Source organism: Borostomias antarcticus (assembly GCF_949987555.1).
Source record: "Borostomias antarcticus genome assembly, chromosome: 11".
Taxonomy (NCBI): Eukaryota; Metazoa; Chordata; class Actinopteri; order Stomiiformes; family Stomiidae; genus Borostomias; species Borostomias antarcticus.
This window is the reverse complement of record NC_140244.1, coordinates 26,268,060-26,283,304: the sequence shown is the minus strand read 5'-3', so window position 1 is coordinate 26,283,304 and position 15,245 is coordinate 26,268,060. Positions and strand designations below refer to the sequence as shown.

General features: G+C 48.0%; 1 protein-coding gene across 1 annotated transcript in view; it reads right to left on the bottom strand.

Annotated features, from left to right (window-relative positions):
• The window catches only part of grm6a (glutamate receptor, metabotropic 6a), a gene marked incomplete at both ends in the record, with an annotated part of 33,664 nt that extends 19,123 nt beyond the window's left edge, over window positions 1–14,541 (bottom strand). Inside the window, one exon of the mRNA XM_084446217.1 lies at window positions 13,954–14,541. Within this exon, the coding sequence (XP_084302343.1) occupies window positions 13,954–14,541 (588 nt within the window). The remainder of the gene's footprint in view (window positions 1–13,953) is intronic.
• Between the last annotated feature and the right edge of the window lie 704 nt (window positions 14,542–15,245).

The window sequence follows — 15,245 nt, the reverse complement described above, 5'->3', positions numbered from 1 at the left end:
CTGTGCCACAGCTCAGGAGACACTAAGACGGCAAACGAGCGGTCAGTTTGTCAGTGGGCGTGGTTTCTGATTGACATTTCGGGGCGGAAGTAAGAAAAATGGCTCGCTGTAGACAGTAAATGTCAGTTGGGTATTGTGATGAATTGTAGACAGCCAACAGTTGAACAGACCGGTTGGTTATCAGAACAACTGTTTAAAATAAAATGTCAATGAAGTTTTATCAAATCAATTTTGATAAACTTCGCTCTATTTTTCCAATTCACATACTGTACATTTTCATAACCTCCATTTATATCAATTAATTTTTGTTACTCCCACCCTTGAGGCCACTTTCCCTAAACGATTGCAAATTTGTGTCATGAATGATGGATGTAAGACAGAGGAAATCATGACGCATTTCCACCACCTCCATTTTTATCAATTAATTTGTGCTACTTCCTCCCCTCGTACGCCACAGCCTCGCCTGCAGAAGCTCCCTGTTACAACTGGATTATTCCATGCGCCCTCCAGCCCTGATAATCACTTTGTCTGAAATCCATTCATTCAACCGGCGCTAGTGTACCGCTGCTCACCAGGGACGACACTGCCGGCCTGCCAGTTTCTGCCGTCACATAAACAGTGAAATAGGAGCTGTGGAGAATGTCTTCACACCACTTCTTCACCACACCATGACCAGGAAATCACTCTGTATTAGCCGGCCACTCTGAGGGCCCTGTTTTCGTGCCGGTGCTAAGTGCTAAGCGCTAAGCGCTAAGTTTTGTCTGTTGCAAACTCAATATTTCTCACCTCCGCCGAGTTCAAATGAAAACGTGCCAAGCTCATAATTTTCAAACGTCTTCATTGCACACAAAACTCAGCTGAGGCGAGAAATATTGAATTTGCAACGGACAAAACTTAGCCTTTAGCACGTAGCCCCGGTGCAAAAAAAAAAAAAAAAAAGAGTGAGTACTTCAGAGAGGAGTGTCAGTGCTACCTACTACCTAATGGCTGTATTAAGCGCCTTGGGGACATTTATGTCACGGCACCATGTATGCAGTACATGTAAGACACACAGACACATGACAAGGACATGACAAAGATGGGGGGTGTGCATACAGTACAGTAGTACAGGAGGCCATTCTATGACAGCACAGTATGCATATACACTATGTATGTATGGATATATTGTACAGTACATGTATGTATGCATGTATCTTTAAACAGAGCCAGTGCTCAAACTCTGCTGTTGCTCTACAGAGACAACGCTCTGGTACTGCTACCGCTCTTTAAACAGGAACAACGCTCTGGTACTGCTGCTCTTTAAACAGGAACAACGCTCTGGTACTGCTGCTCTTTAAACAGGAACAACGCTCTGGTACTGCTGCTCTTTAAACAGGAACAGCGCTCTGGTACTGCTGCTCATTAAACAGGAACAACGCTCTGGTACTGCTGCTCTTTAAACAGACAACGCTCTGGTACTGCTGCTCTTTAAACAGACAACGCTCTGGTACTGCTGCTCATTAAACAGGAACAACGCTCTGGTACTGCTGCTCTTTAAACAGACAACGCTCTGGTACTGCTGCTCTTTAAACAGACAACGCTCTGGTACTGCTGCTCTTTAAACAGGAACAGCGCTCTGGTACTGCTGCTCTTTAAACAGGAACAACGCTCTGGTACTGCTGCTCTTTAAACAGACAACGCTCTGGTACTGCTGCTCTTTAAACAGGAACAACGCTCTGGTACTGCTACCGCTCTTTGAACAGACAACGCTCTGGTACTGCTACCGCTCTTTAAACAGGAACTATGCTCTGGTACTGCTGCTCTTTAAACAGACAACGCTCTGGTACTGCTGCTCTTTAAACAGGAACTACGCTCTGGTACTGCTGCTCTTTAAACAGGAACAACGCTCTGGTACTGCTGCTCTTTAAACAGGAACAACGCTCTGGTACTGCTGCTCTTTAAACAGGAACAACGCTCTGGTACTGCTGCTCTTTAAACAGGAACAACGCTCTGGTACTGATATCCGTGATTATACCATCCAGGCCTACCAGTCAGGCGAGCCAGTCCTTCTCTCCGGAAGCTATTTCAATCACGATCCTGAATGTCAAGTCCCTACCGGGCAAAACCCTTCTCAGTAACGATCTTATATGTGAACGTAAATTAGACTGTATGTTCCTAACTGAAACCTGGCTAAATATAAATGGACCAGCAGCCCTCATCGAAGCTTCTCCTCCCAACTACAGCTTTCTTCCATCTATCAGAAGCGGGGAAAAAAGGTGGAGGAACAGTCACCATAGCTACAGATGCCCTCAGCTGCAGGATTATCTCCTTTGATGATTTTACCTCTTTTGAATACCACGCTATTGTCTTAAAATGCCAGCCCCCAGTTCTGGCAGTAACCGTATATAGGCCTCCCAAACAATGCCCTGCCTTCTCTACAGAATTTTCTGAACTCCTGTCTGACATCCATGCAAACAATGATAAGATTATAATCATTGGAGATTTCAACATAGACGTGGATACTGAGGTGGACTCGAAAGCCAGGGACTTTATCAACCTCCTAAACTCCATGGATTTTACCCAACACATCACCGAGCCAACCCACAACCGCGGCCACACCCTTGATCTGGTGATTACAATCAACTAATGAGAACCTGCAGAAGATCTGAGCGTATGTGGAGAAAGACCAAGCTGCAGGTCCACCATGATATTCTCAAAGAACATCTTTCTGCCTTTAATAAGGCAATAAGAATGCAAGGAAAGACCACTTCTCAAAATTGATATCTAACACCAAAATAATTCAAGAGTGTTCTTCTCAATGATTGATAGCCTAATAAATCCTGCCGTAAAAACACTGGATAACCTGATCTCTACCTCCAAATGTGATGACATTTTCAGCCTACTTCAGAGATAAGATTATGAATATTAGGAGGAATATCACCCAGGGAAGGCCATGCGTCTTGCTCTCTGAACCTCTTCCTCCATGTAATGGACATATGAGCTTGTTTACACTGGTGGACACAGACATGTTGAGTATCCCAACTCAAGTCCTCCACATGCCTGTTGGATCCTATCCCCACCGATTTTTTCAAAACTATTTTTGACTCTGTGTCTTATGACATTCTAGCTATTCTTAATGACTCCCTGTCTACAGGTATCTTCCCACCAAAACTCAAAATTGCTTTAGTGGGATCCATTCTGAAGAAAAACACCGTTCCTAGCAATTTTTGACCAATCTCCAAAATTCCCTTTTTGTGTAAAATTCTTTTTCAAACACATTAATGGTTTCCTAGCAACAAGTTGTACCCTTGACCTTTTCCAGTCCGGCTTCCGTGCCCATCATAGCACAGAGACGGCATTAGTCAAAGTTGTAAATTACCTCAGAATTAAAGCTGACCCCAAAGAGCTCTCTGTTCTCGTCCTCCTGGACCTGAGTGCAGCCTTTGATACTGTAGTTCATGCGATCCTCATCAAAAGACTGGAGAAGTGGGTTGGCCTCTCCGGTCCAATCCTAAATTGGCTTAGGACCTATCTAGCCGGTAGTGATTTTTTAGAATTTTTACAGCTCACTTTTGTGGCCCGTGGGTGAAACTGATTTTTTGCTTCCCTCTGGAATATGTAGGGGTGGGATCTATGCACCCCCCCCTCCCCGCCATTGCTCTCTGTAAAGCATGCACTATACAAATAAAGTTTGATTTTATTTGATTTAGTACTGCTGCTCTTTAAACAGAGCCAACGCTTTAGTGCTGCTGCTCTTTAAATAGATTACAATTACAAGACCAGAGGAGGGGGTCTTTATTCCGCCACACAGAGATCACACATTATATATCATGAGAAGCACACAGCACACACATGCATCTTTCACAAACTGTTTCTCCCAACATTTCTCCCATCCCGTCCTCCTCCAGGGACTGCCATCGTTCATGGCACCCGGGGACTAAGTCCAAGTGTTCAGGTCAGGTCTTGGACCTCTGTTCTTCGTATTGGGTTCTTTTGGGAGGAAACCCTTGAGAACATGTGGAGAACATGCAAACTCCACACAGAAAGGTCCCTTCTTGCTGTTAGGCTTCAGTACTGCGCCACCATGCCGCACATGAGCAATTTTGGGGGTTCAGTGTCTTTACTCAAGGACACTTCAGAACACTCCGGAAGCTGGGATCGAACCGGGAACCTTGCGATCCCCAGCCGGCCTCTCTACCTCCTGAGCTACGTGCCGCCCCGTGAGCCCCAGTCTCTAAACACAGCCATGGTTAGCGCTAGGACACCGTGGGAGCCATGGTTAGCGCTAGCACACCGTGGGAGCCATGGTTATCGCTAGCGCAGCTGCGGCTGCTGCCCTTTTAAAACAGTTATAGCTAATTCCAGCTCTAGAACTTTAAAGAGAGAGTGATCCCAATTAAAAGGCACGAGCAGCTGTAGAGAAGCCTCCCTGCTATGAGGAGCCAGCTCCCCTCTGAGAACATCACACAGACACACACAGGCATTTAATATCCAGAGAGCAATCTAATTCCAGCTGCTGCACACGCGCGTGCGTGCGTGCCGTGTGTGTGTCTGTGTGTGTGTGTGTGTGTGTGTGTGTGTGTGTGTGTGTGCGTGTGTGTGGGTGGAGGTGGACAGGGTCAGCCCGGTAAACCAGGTCATAGACGTATGTGAACGCAGCAGTTGTGACCTCACAGGGCTGATGTCATATGTCACACAGGATTACGCCGTAGCTTACAGAGGCTGATTTGAGTCTAACTGCAGCCGTTTACCTGCTGCCAGTCCAACGCAACCTGTCCCGGCTTTCTGCTAGGACATAAAGAGCTTTTTTTGTTGTTGTTGTTGATATTTTTTCAGGCATTTCTGCTTTATTAGGGACAGGACAGTGGAAGGACAGACAGGAAAGGTGGGAGGGAGAGAGAGAGAGAGAGAGAGAGAGAGAGAGAGAGAGAGAGGGGAAGACATGCAGCTAAGGGCGTGGGGCGGATTCGAACCCACGCCACTGCGGTAAGGACTAGCCTTTATATTATGCTAGGTGCCCCAACCTACGCGCCCCCGGGTCCTAAAGAGCTTTCATTGCTGCAACCCTACCACAGTAGATGGCTTCTGCTGGTTCTGTGTGGCAATCATCCACTTAATTAACCCTAAACGAGTAGAGAGAAAGAAAGGGATGAGAAACACAAGAAAGAGATGGAGAGAAAGAGAGAGAAAGGGAAAAAAAAGAGAGGTGGGAGGGCAGAGAGTGAGAGAAAGGGAGTTAGAGGAGGAGATTGGGAACGGTAGAGCAAACGGATGAGAGACAGAGGTGTTGAAGTGAAATTGGCAGAAGAGAGAGAGAGAGAGAGAGAGCAGGGACTAGGGTTGCAAATTTCAAGGAATTTCATTCATCACTAGCTATTAACCTTTACAAACAATAATCGATTAATTGATAGGAACGTCCCACGCTGGATTGTGCTTTGCTCGCTTCATTTTCTTTCCGCTGTGTCGTTGAAATTTCCCGACATCCCAATTAGCCTTCACTAAATGGCGTGGCGCCCTCATGTGCAGAGTCAGACCTTAAATCATGATTACATTTCACGCAACTCCCGTTAATAACGTTCATTCATTCAAAAAAAGTTCCATTCCATTAACAAGCAATTAATTGAGTAACCAAATCTTTCTCGAGCAAATTCTTATCGCCAATTAATCGATAGTCGATTAACTGTTAACATCCCTAGCAGGGACAGTGTATTACAGTAAAAAGAGGGAGAGACGATGAAGACGTGTATTCTGGAGCCCATCGTCGGTCTCCTACTCCTCCTCTGTATTTAGCCCGGGCGTGAGCTCCTGACCTGGGCTTAGAGCGCTGGGAGGGGCCCTGGTTCCCTGGTTCTCTGGTTCTCTGGTTCTCTGGCTAACTGCTGCCCTCAGACACCATTAACTGGCTTAGAGAGGAAGAGGAGGATGAGGAAGAGGAGGAGGAGTAGGAGGAAGAGGAGGAAGAGGAGGAGGAGGAGTAACTAAGCCACACACAGGGTGACTGGCAGAGAGGAGAGGGGGAGGACGAGAGGGAGGGAGATGAGAGAGGAGAGAGGAGGTGGAGGAGAAGAGAAAGGGAGTAGAAAGGGGAGACTGAACAGAGGGGAGAGGATATGGGAGAGGAGAGCGGAGAAGGGGCGAGGAGGAGAGGAGAGAGAAGAGGGGGGAGGAGAGGAGATGAGTGGCTGAGAGGAGAGCAGAGAGGGAGGAGAGGGGAGAGGAGAGGGAGGAGAGGGGAGAGGAGAGGGAAGGAGTAGAGAGAGGAGAGGAGATAATAGAGGGAGTAGAAAAGAGGAGAGCAGAGGAGAAGAGAGCAGAGGAGAGAAGAGAAGGAGAGGAGGAGAGGAGACATGTGTTTATGGCCAGGGTGTTTGGGGGGGGAGTGGCAAAAGATAGACATTGGCATTCGCAATACAGATACAAATACAGATACAAACTTTCTTACTACTGTAAGAAAAAGTCTCGTTCAATTTTCAACGCACAGCGGAAACCCAGAAACCATCTGTACAGCAAGTGGATTTAATTTAGTGGTTCTCCGAATCTCCCCCTCCATCTCAACGAGGCAGAGTTTCACAGTACTGAGCTCCTGTTAGAGCGTGTGTTGACTTCACAAAAGCTCTGTTTGCTTCTGAGAGCTCGGCGGGATCCGTTCAGAGAAGAGACGCACTCCAGACGGAGTATTAGCGCGGCGAAGGAATGGCCACCCAAGGCGTGGAAACATTGAGCGATTCCAGATTGAGCCCAGCGGTTCCAAGGACCAAAGTGTTCTATCTATTCATTAAAGATGGATGTTGAGCGAGTGTTCACATCTCGAGCAGGCGCCATCATCCCAGAGATATCTGTAATAAGTACGCATCTACCTCTGAGAGATGGAGAGGGAGAGGGAGAGAGAGAGAGAGGGAGAGAGAGAGGGAGAAGAAGAGAGAGGGGGGAGTAGGAGAGAGGGAGAGAGAGAGGCAGAGAGAGAGATAGATTAAGAAAGAGAAGGTGAGGTTAACAGTGTCTCTGTGCTGTTTTGTCACTCAAGCTCCTGTTTTTAATCAGAGAAAGTGCAGATGGGATGATGAAAGGGATGATAGGGATGACAGGGGGTGTGTGTGCATGTGGTTGGCCTCTCTTCATGCCTCTCTACCTCCCTCCCTACCTACCTACCTCCCTCCCTACCTCCCTACCTACCTACCTACCTCCCTACCTACCTACCTACCTACCTACCTACCTCCCTCCCTACCTCCCTACCTACCTACCTACCTCCCTACCTACCTACCTACCTACCTACCTACCTCCCTACCTACCTACCTACCTACCTACCTACCTACCTCCCTCCCTACCTCCCTACCTACCTACCTACCTACCTCCCTACCTACCTACCTACCTACCTACCTACCTACCTACCTACCTACCTACCTCCCTCCCTACCTCCCTACCTACCTGCCTCCTTACCTCCCTACCTACCTTCCTCCCTACCTCCCTCCCTCCCTTCCTACCTGCCTCCCTCCCTCCCTCCCTACCTCCCTCCCTCCCTCCCTCCCTCCCTCCCTCCCTCCCTCCCTCCCTCCCTCCCTACCTGCCTCCCTCCCTACCTTCCTACCTGCCTCCCTCCCTCCCTTCCTACCTCCCTCCCTACCTCCCTCCCTACCTACCTACCTACCTACCTACCTACCTACCTACCTACCTACCTACCTACCTACCTACCTACCTACCTCCCTCCCTCCCTACCTCCCTCCCTACCTACCTACCTACCTACCTGCCTCCCTCCCTCCCTCCCTCCCTCCCTCCCTCCCTCCCTCCCTTCCTACCTACCTACCTACCTACCTGCCTGCCTCCCTCCCTCCCTCCCTCCCTCCCTCCCTCCCTCCCTCCCTCCATTTCTCCCTTCTTGTCTGCCTTTATCTCTCTATATTAGAGACCAGGGGGGCCGGGGTTTGAACCCCACACATGGGGGCAGGACCGGGGTTTGAATCCTACACACGGGGGCAGGACCGGGGTTTGAAGCCCACACACGGGGGCAGGACCGGGGTTTGAAGCCTACACACGGGGGCAGGACTGGGGTTAGTATGTGTAGCAGGGGTGGTTTGGTACCACAGTGGTTTGTGTGGCTTGTCGTTCTAATGGGGTAATCGCCATACTGGTTAATCTGGGTAGCAACCATAATTGGTAAACGATGTAGAGGGCTTGTGGAGAGGGGGAGTCGTTCTGGGAAGACCTGCAGCTACTGTGTCAATCAGACATCACTAGTCAAAGCCTGAGCGACAGAAACCCAAACAGGGGGAGTTGGCAGTGACTGCGTGGGTCTATCAGACATCACTAGTAGAAGGCAGAGTGACAGCTTCCCCTCCTCTGTCACCAAATGCAGTGGCACGGCACACTGTCCCAGACATGAGAAGCGGAAGGCAGAGTGACACTCGCGGTGTGTCTAATTGCTGGTTAAGGAGATTTGCAGGAACCCAACGAGGCTGGCGGGCAGATTGGCAGAAAGAAGCAAATGCTCCATGATCTCATAGCGTGACGATCGCTGACAGCGTTGACACAACTCCACCGCACTTAAATCTGTCCCCCGTCTCACATAATGAAACTGAATCCCTCGCTCTATCCCGACGTAGAACGGCTGCAACGTCGACTACTAGAATGCTTGAATAACGACTGCAACGACAGGTTTTCAAACAGATTATTATTTCACAAAGCCTTTCAACATTTCAGTTTTTTTCGCAGGGCTTTCCACAGCTCTATACTTATATATCGATCATCTTTTTTGTTTATCTTGCTAGTAAGCTGCACACGCACAGACAGAATGGAACAAGTGTATTATCATGTGAGGACTACGCTGTCCTGCCTGCCTGTGTGTCTGAGCAACGCTCCGACTTGTGTAATGTATTTTAATGAATGGCCCCGCAGGGCTGTGTTCTGCTCGGCTTTCACCATCCTTTATCATCCCGCCTTTCTCATTCTGCTTTAATTAGACCACTGTCTCACACACACACACACACACACACACACACACACACACACACACACACACACACACACACTCCATTATCACGCTTCTCTGTTTGAAGGGAGGGAGGCTGTCTGTCTCGCCCTGGCTTGAACCCTAAATAAGAGACCTTTTCTGTTCTGAGCTGGGTACCGTCGACGGATTAATGGGGGGTTAGCGGGCGTAGCGGAGGTTTCTAGAAACAACGCTCACGTGAGGAAGAGCCTAAATATCCCCCCTGGATCTCGAATTCCTCTTTGGTCCAGCTGTAGCTCTGGTTAGGCTCCCATGCAGAAGGTCATGATTTGAATCTCACCTCACCCACCTGTTACACTGAATACATGCTGACAGCTAAGCTTGTTCCTACAGATATGGTACTGTATGTACGGTAGATACTAGGGGTGCAACAATATATCGTGCCACAATATATCGCGATATAGAAACGTCACAATACGTATCGTCAAGGTGAAACCAATATGGTGATATGTTTATTGTATATCAGTGAACGCTGGCTACACAACGCTGGTAACAAACACGTCTTTTGTCTCTAGGCCTCCATGATATTACTACAGTTAAGCTCTAAATTCACAAAGTGTAGTGGAGTAGAGATGTGGAGAAATGCACTATCGGTGTGAACAGCAGCGCTACTGCAACGCTTCACACCTGCCCTTAGTGTATCGTATCGTATTGTTATCGTCAACCCAATATTGTGTATCGTATCGTATCGTGAGATTAGTGTATCGTTACACCCCTAGCAGATAGCCACACTACATTACGCATTCACACAAACGGTTGATGTTCAATTAATGTCACTGTGTTCCTGATCCAAAGCACTGAAAAAAGACAGAAAAGGATCCTTAGCAATAAAGTTAGATATTAGACGAACCCCACGATCCCCTCCCCTTACATAAGAACCCCACCCCCCCCCCCCCTTACATAAGAACCCCGCGCCCCCCCCCCCTTACATAAGAAGCACGTAGGATGGGATTTGTGTGGGTAGGGGAACAGAGGAGGAGAGAGGTGAGATGGGGAGAGGAGGAGAGAGGAGAGAAGAGAGGAGGAGAGAGGAGAGGAGGAGAGAGGAGAGGAGGAGGAGGAGAGGAGAGGAGGACAGAGCAGAGGAGAGAGGAGACAGGAGAGAGGAGAGGGGTGTTCTGCGGGAGCTTCCAGTGGGGAATAAATCTTAACATTAGTCACAGAGATTCACCATCCTCTCTTCTCTGGCACCATATCCTCTCTCTCTCTCTCTCTCTCTCTCTCTCTCTCTTTCTCTCTCTCTCTCTCTCTCTCTCTCTCTCTTTCTCTCTCTCTCTCTCTCTCTCTCTCTCTTTCTCTCTCTCTCTCTCTCTCTCTGTCTCTCTTTCTCTCTCTCTCTCTCTCTCTCTCTTTCTCTCTCTCTCTCTCTCTCTCTCTTTCTCTCTGTCTCTCTCTCTCTCTCTCTCTTTCTCTCTCTGTCTGTGCCACAAAGGAGAAAGGGACGTGAGAAATTGTGACCCACCAACTGTGTACTGGTTCAATATTGATGAGAAGCGGACTGACCCCTATTACAGAGTCAGAGAGCAAGGCCTGGTACAGTAGCTCCCTGCATGCTGCTTTGGCAACCGGATAACCTGTTTCTGCTGTCTTTACTGATAACCTGTATCTGCTGTCTTTATTAATAACCTGTATCTGCTGTCTTTACTGATGACCTGTATCTGCTGTCTTTACTGATAACCTGTATCTGCTGTCCTTACTGATAACATGTATCTGCTGTCTTTACTGATAACATGTATCTGCTGTCTTTACTGATAACCTGTATCTGCTGTCTTTATTAATAACCTGTATCTGCTGTCTTTACTGATAACCTGCTCTTCCTGCGTGTTTCATGCCTGTTTTAGCTGACTGATATATTGACTGACAACACGCAACAACAACTCTTGTAAACAACACGCCTGTTTGTACTTTCTGCCTACAATCAATCTCCATTACACTTTCAGATTTGTCGAGCATTTTCGCTGAACATTCATCCTCAGTGAGGAATTCAGTTGAGGCCCCTGGCTGTCTTGTCTGCTAACCTACGTCTCCTCTGGGTTTTGTTTGTTTGTTATCCAAACGATAACATTACAGAGCACAACAAAGGATGCATTTCCAGCATTCCAGTTTGCATCATACATTAATGGATTCAGTAAATAATAATCCATATTCATAAACGTTTTTTTGTTCAAATGTGCACACCGTGTGGTTTTGTCACCTTATCAACCGACAGCCTTTGATTCCCAACCATTTCATTAAACATTTATGATCCTGTGTGGGGGATTAAACCCCGGGTGTCGCCCACTCTCCAAGAGGATGTGTGTGTGTGTTCAACCTGAACACCTACAATGGCTTTATGCAAAATGCAGAGGTTTCAGCAAATGCTTCGGTTAAGGCGTGTAAAGTGAAACGCCAACACGCAACATGTGACTAGGCGGCAACATGCAATGTATGCTGAGGTTTTTATTTATTTATTTTATTTAACCTTTATTTAACCAGATAAAAGCATTGAGATAAAATCTCTTTTACAATACTGACCTGGCCAAGAAGGCAGCAAAGTTTCACATTGAAAGACACAAGGACATATAAAATACAGAGAACAACACAACTAAATATAAAAAAGGCGTAGAGCACGTGGGAACAATAAGAAATGAAGGTATATTACTACATGAGCAGCTGGTGGTAAGGACTTCTGATCATTTCAGTTTAAAGCTGGCTAAAGGAATAAGTGCCATCAGTTTGAGGCATGACTGAAGGTCATTCCAAGACCAAGGACCAGAATAAAAAAGGCTCCTTTTTCCAGCCTCAGTCCGCACAGCAGGTACCTGGAACCGTATCCAGGCACTGGATCTGAGGTTGTAAGAGTCACAAACTGGTACAAAACTGGAACATATGTACCGAGGGAGCTTGCCTAAAATGGCCTTATACAATAAAATAAACCAGTGTTGCATCCTGCGCATAGTAAGTGAGGGCCACCCAGTTAGGCTATACAGTGTGCAATGATGAGTCCTATAAGGTGCGGAGGTCTATCTATTTTGCTGTTTCCACCATGCGGTCTTACTGGCCTGCTAGTGGTGTTAGTAATACAGAATTAATATAGTATTTATATAGTATTAATACAGTATTAGTTATAGTCGTGTCTCCTCCAGGCACACAGAATACTCTGGAGCTTCCGACGGCAGCTCAAATCCCATCTGACCAATCAGAGGCAGAGGCAGAGACAAGGGCTTAATCCCTTGACAAATCGAGAGTGAATGCTTTTTGTCCTTTGGTACCACTCAGACATTCAATTACAGGCGCTCACGGTATTGGCACCAATGCTCTCTAGTTAACTCCCTCTCTCACTCTCCCTCTCTCTCTCTCTCTCTCTCTCTCTCTCCCTCTCTCTCTCACACTCTCCCTCTCTCTCTCGCTCTCTCTCTCTCTCACTCTCCCTCTCACTCTCTCTCTATCTCTCACTCTCCCTCTCTCACACTCTCTCTCTCACTCTCTCCCTCCCTCTCTCTCCCTCTCCCTCTCTCTCTCTCTAACTCTCTCTCTCACTCACTCTCTCTCCCTCTCTCTCTCTCTCTCTCTCTCTCTCTGAAATGAGATGCTGCAGAGGTATAATCAGACATGTTCATTTCCTCCGGCTAGTTGGTTGCCACATGCGTTATCATCTCAAAGCCAGAAGACGCTTCGCAGCGCGCTCTGTCCAGACCCAACAACACCATCACCTCTGGGGCAACGCAGACCGAGCCCCAAACATGATTAGCTACAGTGCACTCTCTAAATCCTCACTGTCAATTACTTCCAGCTCCGAAATCATTTCCCCGGCCTGCCCTAGAGCCAAACCATGTGAACAGACCCCCCCTATTCACAGGAGATTGTGGGTAAAGGGCGCTCTACAGCGTTATTAATAACGGCTGTTTGCCGGGGGTACTCTTCTCTGACCTCAAGACAGTTGATAACAAATAGCCCGACTTGCACAACAAGACTGAACTTTAAAGCAAGCATTTGCTGTACAAGGAGTTTGAGGCCCTTCAGGGTGTTGAATACAGGAACCCAGGAACCGATAATCAGCACCCTGGCCAGTGTGGAATTCTATTCACGCCTGCTGCTCAATTAGTCAAGCACCTTGGTGAGAAAGAAAGGCGGTGACTGTACATGATCCATCATTCTGGTGAGGCATTATGGGCCGAAATGCCTTGCTTGCTGTTTCCAATTTATTCATGTCACTAATAAAGACAGCTTTTCAATGGGGAAAAAAAGGGCCTTTTTAGATGACATTTTCCGCCATGAAAGAAAACAACCTTATTATCCGCCCGACACGTCTGCCTAAATTTAGAAGCTACTGTAACGCCTCAGCATCCCCTGTTTCAGACCTGAGGTAGCAGTACCAGCAGTATGTATAACTTGGACCAACCGGACACATAGTTTCACATTATACAACGGTTAGTTCTGGTTCTTGATTCTGATTGGCTGGAAGCCGTGTTAAAATACTTTGTAACACACACCTGGGACCGCATATCATTCCATTTTCAGTATTAATACGCCTCCCATTTGATCCAATGCATTGTAGTTGTTGTTGTTGCTTGGCAACCCATTTGTTAGGGGAACTATTTTGCTCCGCGGAATTGAGGGAATGATGCTTCGTTTTGAATAAATCTTAATATTTTACATTGCTTTGTGTCTATTTTACACTAATAGCTGTAGTAACCGTTGTATAAAAGTGATTTTATAACAGCTAGGGGGGTTTTAGGCACTCCGCTTCGCGTCGTGCCTAACAACGCCCCCTAGCTGTTATAAAATCATTCTAAAACACGGCCTTGAGTGGTTTATTGCTTAATTTTAACAGTGTATCTTTTGACCCTGGGTCTAAATCCTAATTTTTATCACTTCAATCACTCATCTGTGCTTGCTTGCTCTCGTCTGGCACAACGGAGCAAAACAATGAACCGTTCCCAAAAAGGCAAACCTCTCAGATATCATCTGACGTTCGCGACGAGACTCACCTCGAACAGCCGGAGCACGTTGGCCACCATGATGGACACGGAGCTGGCCGACGCCCCGATCACCCCCACCACCCTCTCCGGCTTCCTGATCAGGGGCGGCTCGCCGTTGGTGCAGCGGATGTCCGAGGTGTCCTTCTGGATGAGCGCCTGGACGAAGGTGAGCGACTGCTCCAGGGCGTAGGTGTCCCGGGAGCAGGTGTCCAGGATGCGCGCCCCCAGCGTGATGTTGGGCAGCAGGTCGGGGTCGCTGTTGATCTGGTCCAGCGCGTACAGCATGGCCTCCATGCGGTGGATGCCCTTCTCTTTCTTGATCTCTCCGCAGGGCAGGCCGTGGGGGCCCCGCGAGTGGACGGGGAACAGGCCCCCCAGCGTGATGTCCCCGGGGATCTTGATGGAGTGCGGGTGGAAGTGCTGGTGGGTGGTGCAGGAGCCGGGCCACACCCCCAGGCTCAGCCACGCCCCCAATAGCCACAGGAGGCGGGGCGAGGGGGTCGGGTGACAGGCACCGCCCCAGGATGCTCTGCGCGGCTGGTGGTGGTGGTGGTGGAGGAGGCGGAGCCGCTCCGGGGCTGGTGATGATGATGTCATAGTGCTGCGACGTCACTGGCTGGAGTACTTCACCCTCGACTTGAGGCAGCTGATAAAAATCAAACCAATACATCGATCAATCTTTCTGACGTACAAAGTGCTTCACCGGACCCAGACCCAAGACCCTCGTCTCACCAGGGAGCTAGAGAGGCCGAGCGGACAGGATAATGTATCTACCGGGAGGACGTCTGACAGGAAACGGACAGCAGGACAGACTAAAACAACTCTCTTTTCATCATTGATTCAACGCTTCACATTACACACGAGTGTAAATTACACAGAGTGAGCATAAATCATTACATTCCTCCTTTTCGTGGGAGGAAAAATAGATATTACTGGGCCGAAGGAAATGGAATATAGCGATGTCAGGAGAGGAGAGCTAGGGGATCACTGAGGTAGGGCCAGAGTTCTAGCCAGAACTGTAAAATGCATGTTATTGTATTCTCCTCAGTGGATAGAGTTTTGTTTCTGATAAGCTGGCAGCTCAGGTCAGTCCCTCTGAGACAGAGCTCCTCCGACCAGCGTTCTGCTCCAGTAACACTAGTATTAAGGAGAAATATCCCCTCTAACCTTTACTCAGCCAAGAAAGTCACGATGATTAAAGGAGTAGTAAAGGGAAAAGGCATGTTTAGCTCTGTTTTAAGGTTACTTATGATCATATACAATGGTTCAGATCAAAACGTTGACAAAACTAACACTTTTGA